This window comes from Lactuca sativa, chromosome 2 (genome assembly GCF_002870075.4).
Source record: "Lactuca sativa cultivar Salinas chromosome 2, Lsat_Salinas_v11, whole genome shotgun sequence".
NCBI lineage: Eukaryota > Viridiplantae > Streptophyta > Magnoliopsida > Asterales > Asteraceae > Lactuca > Lactuca sativa.
Window position 1 is genome coordinate 198,419,373 of NC_056624.2, and position 13,405 is coordinate 198,432,777.

Here is a 13,405-nt window from a genome sequence, read left to right on the forward strand (position 1 = left end):
AGTCAAAAAATATTCAAAATAAAAAAAGTGCAAGATTCCAATAAAAATGTAACGTGTTATTATGAATTCAACTCCCCAAATCGCCTATGCATTCATACATATTATTAAAAAGGACCATGCAAGACCTTTCAAGGTCCAATTTTCTTGAGTCATTAAATAGAGCCACCACTAGTAAATCTTTTCGTTCAATGTTTATATGTAAAATTTCCATAAAATCAGCACAAACTCTGCATCAGGAGAGATTGCAATAAAAAAAATGAAAATCACCAAGATTCTTGAATGCATTCTAAACATGTAGCTTTTTCTGGACAATTAACACAAGTATGGAGACCATATTAAAGACAATGGACAGAATTGGGACAACTTTTATTTGAATCTTGTTCTTGATTACAACGTATCTTACCTTTAATGACTTAAATGGTTCCCATCAAGTCTTCAAGAACTATACCTCAATCTATTTTGCTATTCAAATGGACAGAAAACAAAGTATTTACCTTTCCAAAATCATGTACACCACCTTTTAAGAGATGCAATTCCTTTTCTAGTGTTGCAATTATAAACTTGTCATACAAAATGCTTCACAATTCCACTATGGAATCCATATTAGTCCCTGGAGTCACAGATTTCAACTTCTTCAAGAAATCATTATCATCATCAGTGGAGGAAGGTGGTGACACAGTAGCCATAACAACAGAATTATCTTGATTTCCAACATTAATTCCAAAAACCTTGTGAAAATTTTCCTTAAGTTCTTCCGCCAATGTTGTATAGAACACTTGATTCAAAGAAACCACATGGATAATAAGAACACCATGATCATCAAGAAGTGATCTCAAACTTTCAAAAACAGGTTTCTTAACAAATTCTGGTGGTGGAGCACTAAACCCATTTTTAGCCTCCCTTGAATCCAAATCAACAAAAATCACATCAAATTTAGGATGATACTCTTGTGGTACATTTTCATCAACCTTTGAATCATCTCTGTCTCCTTCTGGTATATCATCATCAACCTTCAGTTCATCTGAGTCCTCTTCTGGCTTTGGGGGTGGAAAGTTTTGAATAGTTTCTATGGCATCTCCAACAATTAGTCGATTAAACCCTGAATTGTTTAACCCAAAATGAAATCTGGCAGCAGATATAACCATAGCATCGGCCTCCACTCCAGTAACTACAAACCCCATTTCAGTGTCCAAGAAATTTATCAAAACGCCACCACCAACGCCTAAACATAAAGCTGTTGGAGCTAACGATTGGTGAATTTGCTCATTGAGATGTGAAGCAATCAAGAACATACCGGCAACCATGGGAATCAAGTATTGTTGAACCAAAACTGTTGTATCAGCATTAAACTTTGCGCCTTCTATTGACCTCAAACTTTGCAAATTTGTCAGTGTAGTAGCTTCGTCATAGGGAATGATAGGAACAAGAAGGGCCTCCGATTGTATCACTTTAGGCATTCTCTTAAATCGCAATCTCCTCCGGAGTTGTTTATTGCGATCATCACCACCGACCAACTCAACATCTTCAACAAGAAATTCACCAACAATGGGGCTCAGAAATTTAGCTACAGTCACACGATACGCTACATCATCTTCATCTGTCAAGAATAGGGTTTCTGGAAAATCATTATCAGAACTCTTTTTGGGATACCAGGACATCAGTAGTGGTTTCAATTCGTTTTTTAGTTTCTCCTGCTCCTCGGAATCAAGAACCGGAAGGGATTTATAAACGGAAGCGCCGAGATGAGGCGGAATATTACCGATTAGAAAGAGGCGGGAGACGCCATGGAATTTGAATAGGAGCTGAAAATGGCCTGATTCAGTACAGAAGGTCCAGTCTGTTTCCCGGTTCCTCGGTACAATCACGGCAGCGATTATTGGGGATTCATCGTCAGCTTTGACCATCGGAGAATCGAGTACGGCGACGCGGAGTGCTGGAGCGTGGAGCCACCGGCGGTGGTTGAGGGAATTTACCATTGTGAATGTGATGAACTGCGACGGGGTTACTGCTTCGAATTTCGATGGATCGATCTCAGAGAGAAGTTCAAATCGCGTCGTCATCGTTGATGAGATGATTGGAAGTTAGTTACGTTGCATGAATGAATCGGAGTTGTTGAAACTTGAAACTGTTTTGAAGATGAATGAGAGAAGACGTTTGATTTGAAATTATATAGACAAAATTTCCATCATCCTTCCAGCCAAGCGTTCTAACAGAGTAACAGAAAAACTAAACGAACTGAATTTCTATAACCGTTTTATTCAACTGATCTTTTTCTATTAATATTTTTTTTTCCTTTGAATTATTTTCTAAATATTTTTTTGAAGGGCTTCGATAATTTTATAACAAATCAGAAAAAGGTAATTACGTTTCCTAAAGTTATGTTTGATTGAACATCCACAAAATTGCTTGGAATCAATGGAGAAATTGGATAATTCATGTAAACTCAGCCACAATAATAACGCAAATTAGATATATACATGAACTAATGTTTATATGACACACATATGGAAAAAAAAATTGATTTAGGGATGGATATCTTTGTTAATTAGTAAAAACACATAAAATCTTCGGATAACACACAAACGACTTTTTGAAAGTGTGAGGGTTTTTATAAAGTACCTTTGAAAATTTAGGGTTCCCTTTCAAGTTACACACAAAATTACATGAAAGAACAATTTTATTTTAAAATGGTAAACTTTTCAAACTCATAAGTTAACCAAAATATACCGGTTTACACTTTGCATCACCCATGATGTTACTGATTTTTATATATGTATAATATTTAAGATATAGTTTCTGGTGAATTAAGTTTAGCTATATGCAATAATATACTTTGCTTTGTAAAAATGAATCGCTACATGTTTTTTTTTACAACCACATTGAAGAAATATATAAAAAACCACTTAGAAAAAACATTTGTAAAAAATAATAATAATTTGTAAAAACAAACAAATCACTACTAGAAATCTGAGTGAATTCCTACGGAAATTAGTGATGAGAATTTTTCCATCGGAAATTAGTGATGGAATTCCAACGGAATTGTAAAAAAGATAAAAACCTTAATTTTTGTGACGGAATACTGACACAATAGTGACGAAAATAACTTCCGTCGGTAATTACCGGCGGAATGTAAGCGAAATCAGTGACTTGGGCTATCCGTCGATACAACAAAAATTCTTTTTTAGGAATTAAATTGACTTTTTCTACTAATAACATTATAAAAATAATTCAATTACTATTATTAGTATTAGTAATTAACTTTTTCTACCAAAACTTATGCCATGAAATGTATATGTCAATTCGTCATTTTTGATTTTATTCTTATTTATATATGTATCATGGCTCTTTGCTAAAGTATATAATAAATCAATTTTTTCGATTATGAATACAAAATCTAATTAAATATTTGTTATGTTGCAGTAATTATGCATTGTCTGGAGAAAGATGTGGCTGAACTAGTCTTGGTTTGGTTGGTGGTTTTCATTGTACACATTGTACACATATGGGTGGTGGTGTGCTTTTATGTTTCTTATTAAAGCAATAGGTGTGAAACCCATGTATTACATGGATTAATTAAAAAAAAATTAAATATTAAAATGTAAACATTAAGTATTTTTTAAAATAAGGAAGGAAAAACATATTTATTGCAATTTAAGATCATATTTATTACATTTAATACTTTACTTATATAGCTATATGTATTATGTGGCTTTTTTAATTTTAAAAATTAAAAAAACCTAAAAATTGACATATGGATATTATTTATTTTAAAAATACCATAAAATGACAAGTGTCAAAATTTATGAGAGATTGACATGTGTCAAAATTGATCTTCATTTATTGGAGTAGATTGTACTTTGTAAGTACAATGCTAAAGGAGACACTTAGGTAAATAACAATTTTAAATTTTAAAGGTATGATGTTTCGGATTTTTTTTTTTAATGTAAGTATGTTGCTACAAGCGGCTTAAAACCCTTTTTGTGCTTACAAAATTTACTTTTTATATTCGCATTGTGTTTTTACTGTAGGTTGAATATGAATGTGTTCACGAAGAGATTTGCGAGAATATGCATGTTCCAAATCATAACATAAGAGTAAATCAAGAATTATACTTAACTTTGAAATCAAATATGTATATAAAATTTAGATTAAATTGTTTGGTTTTGGATTATGTTATTTTGGTATTTAATGACTAATATTTGATTTTTGGATTATGAAAGGTTTTTAAATACTAATAGTTGGTTTTGGATTTAGTAATAGTTATTTGATGTTTTTTATATTTAAATGTAAACTCTTTTTTTCTGTATTTTGGGCAGAAAAAAATTGGATATTTTAAGTTTTTTAAATTTTTATCAATTTTATGACGGATTAGTGACGGAAATAGTACTTACGTCGGAAATCCATAGCAAAACAGTCAGTCACTAATCTATCGAAATGCAGTCAAACATAGTCAAAGTACATTCCGTCGGAAATCCATCACTATAAGTGTCCGTCGGTATTCCGTCAATAAAAGTGTTCGTCGATATTCTGTCAATAATGTGTTCGTCGATACTCCGTCACTATCCTGTTGTTAATTTGGTCAAAGAAGTTGAACGAAAGACCGTTGCTATCTGTCGGTAATCCGTCACAAATTCTGTCAGTAATATTTACCCACAGGGCTTTTTACAACAGACCTAATTCCATCGAAAATTGGCTTTAGTGACGGATTTCTGACAGATATGGCTGTCGGAAATTGCCCAGTTTTCTAGTAGTGAATCTTAAAAAAACATAAGCATAAAAGCGGACATTTTAAAAAGTTATAAAAAATTAATTCTATAAATACAATTTTTTTAAGATCTATATCGTTAAATAAGATTTAAAAGAATTTGCAAGAAATATAATCTTGTAAATGAAAAAACTAGTTTTTAAAAAGAAAATAAAAACAAAGTTTAAAAAAAGGTTTGGATAATTTGTTACGGACATTTGGACAAAATTCACATAAAATAATCAAACATTTGTCAAAATTGTAAAAAACAAAAGTTGAGGGATCATATGTGAGCCAACATCTTGTATGAGTCGGGTTTTGCTTTGAATGGGGTGGACTTGTGTTAGATCTAAAGAGGGTTAGAGTTTTATGACCCGTGTGCAAAAATAAATAAATAACAAGTTACTATATTTACGGTCCAAACATATGACATCAAGGTTAAATAAAACAGGCTACACAACTAAGGCAACCACGATTTATGCCTAAAGCTTTAAACATAAAACTTACAAAGTCACAATAGATGATTATAGTACATGCATCGATAAATGTTAATAGTAGATAATTTGCTTTGTTTCACTCTTATATCCACATGATTTCAATTGAAAATGGAAATGTTGATGATCTTATATTGGTGGCAAGAGATACCGATGGAATTGAATGATGAGATGGATACTTGGAGGAAGACGTCGGAAGAGAAATAATTAAAATTTAGTATAGTAATGAGATAATATCTTTAGTCCAATTCAACGAGAAGACTAATAAGGAGGGAGTAGAAGTTTGCATGCGGGAGTAAGTATTATATGCAAAGGAGAGATCATGTATATGAGATCTATCTCCTAGTAAAGGATATAAAAGGCAATGTTATCGAGTATATAATGATAAGATGGTTAAAGTATTTAATAATTTTAGTGTCACTTGACCATTTAGTGTAATCAGAATTAAAATGACTTCTAATAGGGCATCAAATAGTGATAAAAACAAGTTAGATGGTGCGAAGTGTACACTTGTTTAGTTGACGAGTTTGATCTCGAGCATGATGAAAAATAGGTGTCAAGGGGCCACAACGCTTTACGAGGTCAAAAGGCACCACACCTTGCAAAGTCTAAAGAGCAGAACCCATAATGGTGGAGAAACATGATTAAGGTGAATGGATATCTATAACATACAAGTTTAGGTCTACTCAGAGGTAGCTTACAATGGTGCCCATAGCCACAACAAGTCGGTTATAACATTGTCCTTTGGGGTTACACACAAGAACAAAATGAGTAAAACTGGAAAGAGATTAATTAAAGGGTTTTATGTAACATCCCGATTTCCGAAAATGAGATTTAGTGATTTCATGCAATTAAGGAAGTCTACTCGACGAGTTGGAGGACCCCGAATCGACGAGTAGGAGCTGGAAGATGAAACCCTAATTTCCAGGGTTTTGCACCCTATTTAAAGGGTCATTAGCCTCCCCCAGCCTCCCTTACCGTCCCTCTTGAGCTCAGAAAACCCTAATCGCGATTTTACTCCATTTTGTGTGTTAAGAAGCTTGGAAGGTGAATTTGTGCAGAGGACTTGAAGTCTAAGGAACTTGGAACAAGGAGAAGCTTTTGGATTCAACTTCTACTTCATCTTGGCATCATGTGGAAGGTAATAAGTTGTTACCTTGACTTCTCTTTAGCTAGATCTCTCCATGCTTAAGTTAAGGGCCATTTTAGCATATATATGAACCATTTCGGGTATTGGTCATGATCTGAAGTTGTAATTTCAGATCTAGACTCCTCTAGGTCCCTATAACCATAAAATTATCAGATTTAGCAAGCTTGGGCCCTTGTTTTTGGGTTAAACCTTTCCTTTAACTTGGTTTTGGCATCTAGGACCATGCATTCACGTGAAGTTTGCAACTGTACGTGGAAACCATGCCCTAAGAGGTTAGATCTGCATTTTGGAGCTTTGGGGTAGCTTAAAAACGTCTGAATGAGAATGGACTGAAGGGACTCGACAAGTTACAGGGCATACAATTTTGGATTTTGTTTTAGGTACTTCAGATGATCGCGGTAAGGCGAAGGCGTGATCGTAAACCTCCTCATGTTTTTATGATCTGGATTTCTGGGATACCGTGATGTTTAAAATATTTTGAAAACACTTTGTAATAACTTAATGGTTTGAATGGTTGAAAAAGTTTTAAATTGTCTTGATTTTTTTGGGGTTTCATTTTAGTTTGTTAATTAATTTATTGATTGATTAATTAAATGAAACTTGAAAAATCCGGAATGTTCTAGATAAAAGGATTTGAATATCAAATAATTACCAAAGTTAAGGATATTTGTTCTGAGACAAGATAATTATCTGTTAGGTTTTGAATCTTTCCCCTATAAATAGAGAGCCTAAAATTGGATTTGTGTGCTAGAGAAAATAGTCAAAAGTCAAAACCTTCATAAATTCAGTGGTGCTCTTAAATGTCGAAATACTCGAAACCCTCGTTGACGTGTCACGATAGAAGGTCCCATGCGTCGCGTAGCAGGCTACGAGTTTTAGATTTGTCTGATTCTCGAGCAGGTTCCAGGTTGGGTGTTTTCCAATGTTGTTGTTTGTTTCTTTGGTGCAATTACAAAATAGGGATTCTACATTGGATTCTCTAAAGTTTGATTAAGTGGCGAAGACTAAGACATTGAAGACCACAAAAGCATGTTCTCTTTCTTTCTTCTTTTTGCTTTATTAGGTTGCCTAGACATGGTTGAAGATGGATCATTTCTTGGGTTCATGAGTTTATGTTTTGATTATATGTATGCTTCCATTGTGCGCCTTTGTGGCCAAAAGACCTCATAACCTAACAGTGGTATCAGAGCCTACCTGTCCATGTCTATGACACATTAGGATTTCCATTCCTTTGTGTTTAATTGAGTTTGTATGTTCATATAAGATTCGATCTCTAAAACTTTAAATTAGTTTTAAATGTTTTTAGAATTAACTGATAATATCGTAAGGATTTAAATAATTTTTCAGCCTACGCGACACATAGGTCACGCTATGCTGTGCGTAGGGGTCGATAAAATAAACCTTAATTTTCCCCTTTTGAAATTGTGTCTTCCAGATACACAACGTGTAGGTCCTCCTACACGGTGCGTACTGTTCTTGGAAAGGCTTCTTTTTTTTTTTTTTGTTTCAAGCACATTTGTCCCTTGCATGTCTGCCTCGATTTCGAATACATGCAAACCTGTCAATTTTTTTGGAGTTGGAAAACATCATACTAATTAGTTAAATACCAAATGGCTTCAAACCCAGCTGGACCAGATGTTGCCCTCCCTCCTTGAGGTCGGGTATTCAATTCTCGTTCGGAACATAGGTGACATTAGGAGTAGTTTAGTAGGACTAGGTTAGATTTGTCATTCCAAAAAAATAGGTTTAGTTATTTAATTAATGCTTAATTAATTAATCAAGGGTCAAATATTGAATATATGTTTAAATTAATTATTGACATTGCATTCTCACATGTCCAATTGAATTAAAAGACATAAAATTTTAAAAAGTTTTAATTCCCTTATATATATATATATATATATATATATATATATATATATATATATATATATATATATATATATATATATATATCACATATGTGAACGCATTCTCAGTCTTACCATGAGTATGCTCACCCACTCTCATACTATAAGGAAGGTTTAAGTGGGTCTTTCCGATTCCAAATGAGGTTAACTTTTAAAAGCGTTAGTGCTAGCCACCCTCACTGCCTTCTTACGTTCTAAGTTGAGCTACCGAAAGGGTTTGATAAGACGATGTGTCTAGCTAAAAAGTTTTAACATAAAAGTATTAAAACAAAATCTCGTTTTAGAATAAGTAAAAACGTAAGTCTTAAGCTATCCATGAAAAAATACACATTTTCATATATTATGTGACGATGCGTGTGTGGTTTTCCGGTACATCAATATGGGGATATAATTATAAAAGGATGTGATAATCACGATTCTCAAGAATTACTTGAGCTAAATACCATCGTTCCTTTGCATGGTTAATTCATCATTTTGATTTAAGATCCTCGACTAATCCAGTCATGAATGCTAAAATGAACATTAAATAGATTAACATGCGATTAACTAAAGTCAGTAAATCTCGAAAAATCTTGGAATTTCATAGAGATTGAAATTGGCAAAAGTTTGCCTACCTAAATAATTTCATTGTGTAATTTCAGCTACTCCACTTTGCATCTTGAAGCGAAATATGGATCCTAACCTTTATTAAATAATGTTATAACTGGGTAATTATCTTAAAAAGAGTATTAAATAAACTAATCTTAAGCTTTGTTTATTCTTATAAATGACTGCAGGTGATAGTGCACCTATTCACCCGCATATACCTTATCATCAAACTTCTCATTGCTTCTACTTCTCTCACGAAACAAACTTGTTGGTCCAAACTATCTTGAATGGATTTGTTCTCTAAGTATGACCCTTAGATACGAAAAGAAGGAATATATTTTGGATGAGTACCTATTTATTTATTTAATTTGCTTCCTCATTTAATTTTGTTTTGGGCTTTGAAGATCTTGGACTTAACCTTTTGGGCTTGGTGGGGGTGTCGTACACTAGGTGTACCACCCCATGTACGCAGGGCGAACACGAGTAAGTGAGTCACGGATGCCATGCACATACACAAAACGTACAAGCTGGTACGCACGACGTGTGTGTCCATACCCAAAGACCTAATATTTAGGGTTTAAGCACTATTTAAAGAACATTATGTCCCAAGGATCTTTTCTATCAGCCTCCCTCTTGTCCCTAATCAACCTCCATGAAACCCTAACTCCATTTTTGAGTGTTCTTGAGCTTAGAGGGTCATTTTGGGTGTATTTTGGTGCTTTTGAAGGAAGGTGATCATCTTGAAGCTTCATTGGAAGAGTGAGAGCTTGTGGATCCGGAGCGTCATCATCATTTGGCACTCATTGGAGGTATAAAGTTCTGAACTTGATGTGTCATAGCTTAGATCTAGTTTTAGCTTGATTTTGGTTAACTTTTGGTCCTATGAGTGAGTTTTGGTGGCTTGATGCAATACCATAAGTCAACATCTAGTTATGAGTTGCTGCTCTTGACGTTTATGAGGTTTCTAAGTCTTAAAGTCAACATCTTTTGGGTTGAAACTCACCCATGCATGAGTTGAGTTCATTTTATGGAAGTAGAAATGTTATATTTCGAGTTTCAGTTCATTTGGGGCATGTAAAGTCACCAAGTCAGTGACTTTATGGTTCTAGACGTTGATTATGACTCAGATATATGGTTTGGACCCTTGGACTTAAGCAATAAGAGCTTAATGAAAAAGTTGGCTATATGGATGAGTACGTTGGGCGTACAAGCCTATACACGCAGTGTACAAGCCAAGCAGTGAGTACGCTTAGCGTACATCTTAGTACGCTCCGCGTACTCAGTCAAAGGGATTTTGCAAGTTGGGCCGAGGGTTTGGGTTTCCTGTTGGGCTTGGGTTTATGAGCTCTTGTTGGGCCTTCTAAGAGCAAGTGTCTTGGACTTGGAAAAGATTATTGGGCTTAGGGAAGGCTCATGAAAGGGTTGGTCCCAACTAGGAAAATTGGGCCATGAAGGATTATTTGGTTTTGGGCCTTTTAGATTTTGGATTTGGGCCTTAGTTCTGGGTTAACTAGATCAAAGGTAAAATGGTAATTTTACCCCAAATATGGATTATTCGATATACTTTAGAACCCAAGTGTTAATTGGGTGTTATTTTGTACTGATAGCTCGGGGAGTCGTCAGGACAACAACTAGGGATCTTCAGTGAGATTCAGCATTCGAGGTGAGTTTCCTCACCATGTATACATGTCGAAGGCACCAATGCCGACCCATGATATGATCAGTTTAAATACTTACTGTCTGTGTGACAAAAGTATGTATATGTGCTTGTATGTTTTCTGGGCGGGGCCCGATGATTATCCTGTATGTTATTACTTGCTATATGATTTGTATGTGGGCGGGGCCCATTATTCGAGTTTGAGAGGGGCCCGTTATACTCATTGGGCTGGGCCCGTTATATGATATGTATGTATGGTATGCGGTATTTTGGGGAACTCATTAAGCTTAGTGCTTACGGTTTTTAGTTTATGTTTCATGTACTTCCGGTTCTAAGGGGAAGAGCTCGAGTTGACTGCATTGCACACACCATATGGATTCTGTTTATGGACACACTCTAATTTTATGATTTTTGATATACTTATTTTTCTGGGTTGTATGAACAATGTTTTGGAATACTGTTTTTACTTAAATTAAAAATGAAATTTTTGGGTCATATTTTTTGGATGTTACAAGTTGGTATCAGAGCCTTGGTTTGAGGGATTTGGGCACACTCTCGGGTGTGTCTGAACTCAAACTAAGGATTTGGTAAAGTTATTTTTTCCAAAAAGAGATATATTTTAAGAAAAGGTTTTTCTAAAATAAGAGAGGGTGTTGTGCATGCAATCAGCTGAGCTCAAGTAAGTTTCCCAAAATACTCATACATGTTATTAGATATGCTTTGATATGTGAATATGTGAATCACATGCTATTTAAGGCTAAGGATTTGCTCAGTTTTGCATGATAGAATGCTAGGAGAGATGCCTTTGTATGTCTATTGTGTGAGCTTGTAGAATTGCATGCTAGTGCTGATCAGTCGGTGATAGGATGACCTGATTAGGTGATGCTTGGTTCTGATTACTTGATGCCCGAATGTTGCCTGCTTTGTGCTTTTAGGAGTTCTAACTAACTTTAGCTAACTAGTAAGCGAATATGCTAAGTCACGTATTATAAAAACTAGAAAATATAGAAGGTTAGGTTTTAACTCTATTGTGCAACCCTTGTTTGATTCCAACCGTTATAGTGTGAGACCTCTTATTCCAAGAATTATCTGGTCTTTTTGTAATATGTAATTGTATTCGTGAGCTAGTTAGAGGAAGTTAGCGGGAGTTCCTTCTACAGTTGATGGCGGAGAGTGGTGTGAAGTTTTCCCTAGGAAAACCTAGGATGATATTTAGTGTTAGGAGCCTTATCTGTGAGGGGAATTGTATGGTTATAAAGTGACTTGGTAGAGTCAATGTAATCATTGAGGAAAGTACGGATAAATGTGGAAGGTAGTATGGGTCTGTACTCTGTATTATTGGAAGCAGAGGATCCATACTCGACTCAAAGAGGGCTACGATGAATCCAGGGAGCTTGTTGAGTTGTAATTCCCCGATGTGTATATATATATATATATATATATATATTTGATGCGCATTCTGATGGTTTGTCTAGTCTATTTTTAGTATGGTGGCATTGTGAGGCAGACCTGTTGGCAGTTCTGGTGCCAGTGAGGGTTCGGGCTAAGGTTCTGGAGTCAAATAGCTTGATGAGCATGTATGGTATGTAGTATTTTGGGGAAACTAACTAAGCTTTGTGCTTACTGTTTATGTTTAAAATGTTTTCAGGTACTGTTTATTTTTAAGGGGAAGAGCTCGACGTGATTTGAATCGCATCCACGGATGTTCTGCACTTAAGATATGATTTGTACTCTGATAAATATTTTATACATTATCCCACCTTGTTGGTTTTGGAACGAATGATTGATGATTTTGGTTGATTAAAAATAAAAAAATTTATTTAGTATTTTTTGGGATGTTACATGTGGTTTAAAACAATATATTTTAAGTATATGAAACCAAGAGGACATAAAATTAGGTTTAGAAAATTGTCTCGAAAAGATTCATGTGTCTACGAATACTTTTAATTAAAAGCCACCTATATTGTAATTGAATTCATAAAAAAATGCCAAACTCTATTCAGCAAGAAAGACCCGAATCATTGTGAAATACATATTGATTGCCACTATAATTTAGTTGGCATGGTTACTACTCGATTGTAGTTTTTCAGTTTTTTTAATTTTGATTTTTTTAAATTGCTAACAACTGTTTTCAACGTAAGCTCATTGCTAGCTTTACTATTATTTAACTATTGTGTGTTTATTAGGCTATGAAGTGTTTCTCGATCTTCGATGATGGATTGAACAAATTTGCCATCAATGCACACCTTCCTCCGCCATCTACAACCTTTGTAGATGGTTCCAATGATAGGGTATATATAGGTTCTAGTGGTTTATCGGTGGAAAAGGGAAGGAGATCCGTCTTTTTTTTTAGATGGAACATGATTGTCTCCGGTGTGTTTGTGTGTGTGGGTTTTACTGTTCTGAAAACCAACGACAGTGGTTCTGATTTAGCTTATCGATTTTTCACTGGGGTCACTAGATAGGTTGCATAAGGATTTATTTTTGAAAAATTATTGTTTGGTTTCTTTTAGTTTGTCATAGAAGACGGATGAGGTGGGGAAGGACGACGATTGTTTGTTTCATCAAATGCCTCAAAGCTACCCCAAACCATACACTCATTTTATGTATATTAGACACCAAAATCGAAACAGATTTAAACAATAAGGATCTCCCTAGTGAAAATAAATAAATAAATAAAGACCAAACGCAAGCTACCACAAACCATATGAACCAATGGTGGAATTTACTCTCTTTTGATAATTACCCAGTAAGATCCTTTGAGGCATTTGATGAAACAGGTTGTGACAGCTAAGATACATGAAATAGATTAATAGTCGAAAAAAAAGTCAAAGTGTAAAAAAGAATCAAAGCACAAAATAG

The 13,405-nt window shown here is 34.7% G+C and overlaps 1 protein-coding gene across 1 annotated transcript; it reads right to left on the reverse strand.

The window, feature by feature from the left end:
- Nucleotides 1-578: 578 nt before the first annotated feature.
- LOC111921727 (uncharacterized) lies at nt 579-2,060 on the reverse strand. The gene has a single exon (XM_023917305.1). It carries the CDS (start codon nt 2,058-2,060, stop codon nt 579-581), a length of 1,482 nt encoding a protein of 493 aa, XP_023773073.1.
- Nucleotides 2,061-13,405: the final 11,345 nt, after the last annotated feature.

Coding starts and splice junctions, on each gene's coding strand:
- LOC111921727 (XM_023917305.1), bottom strand. CDS start 2,060: ATGACGACGCGATTTGAACTTCTCTCTGAGATCGATCCATCGAAATTC.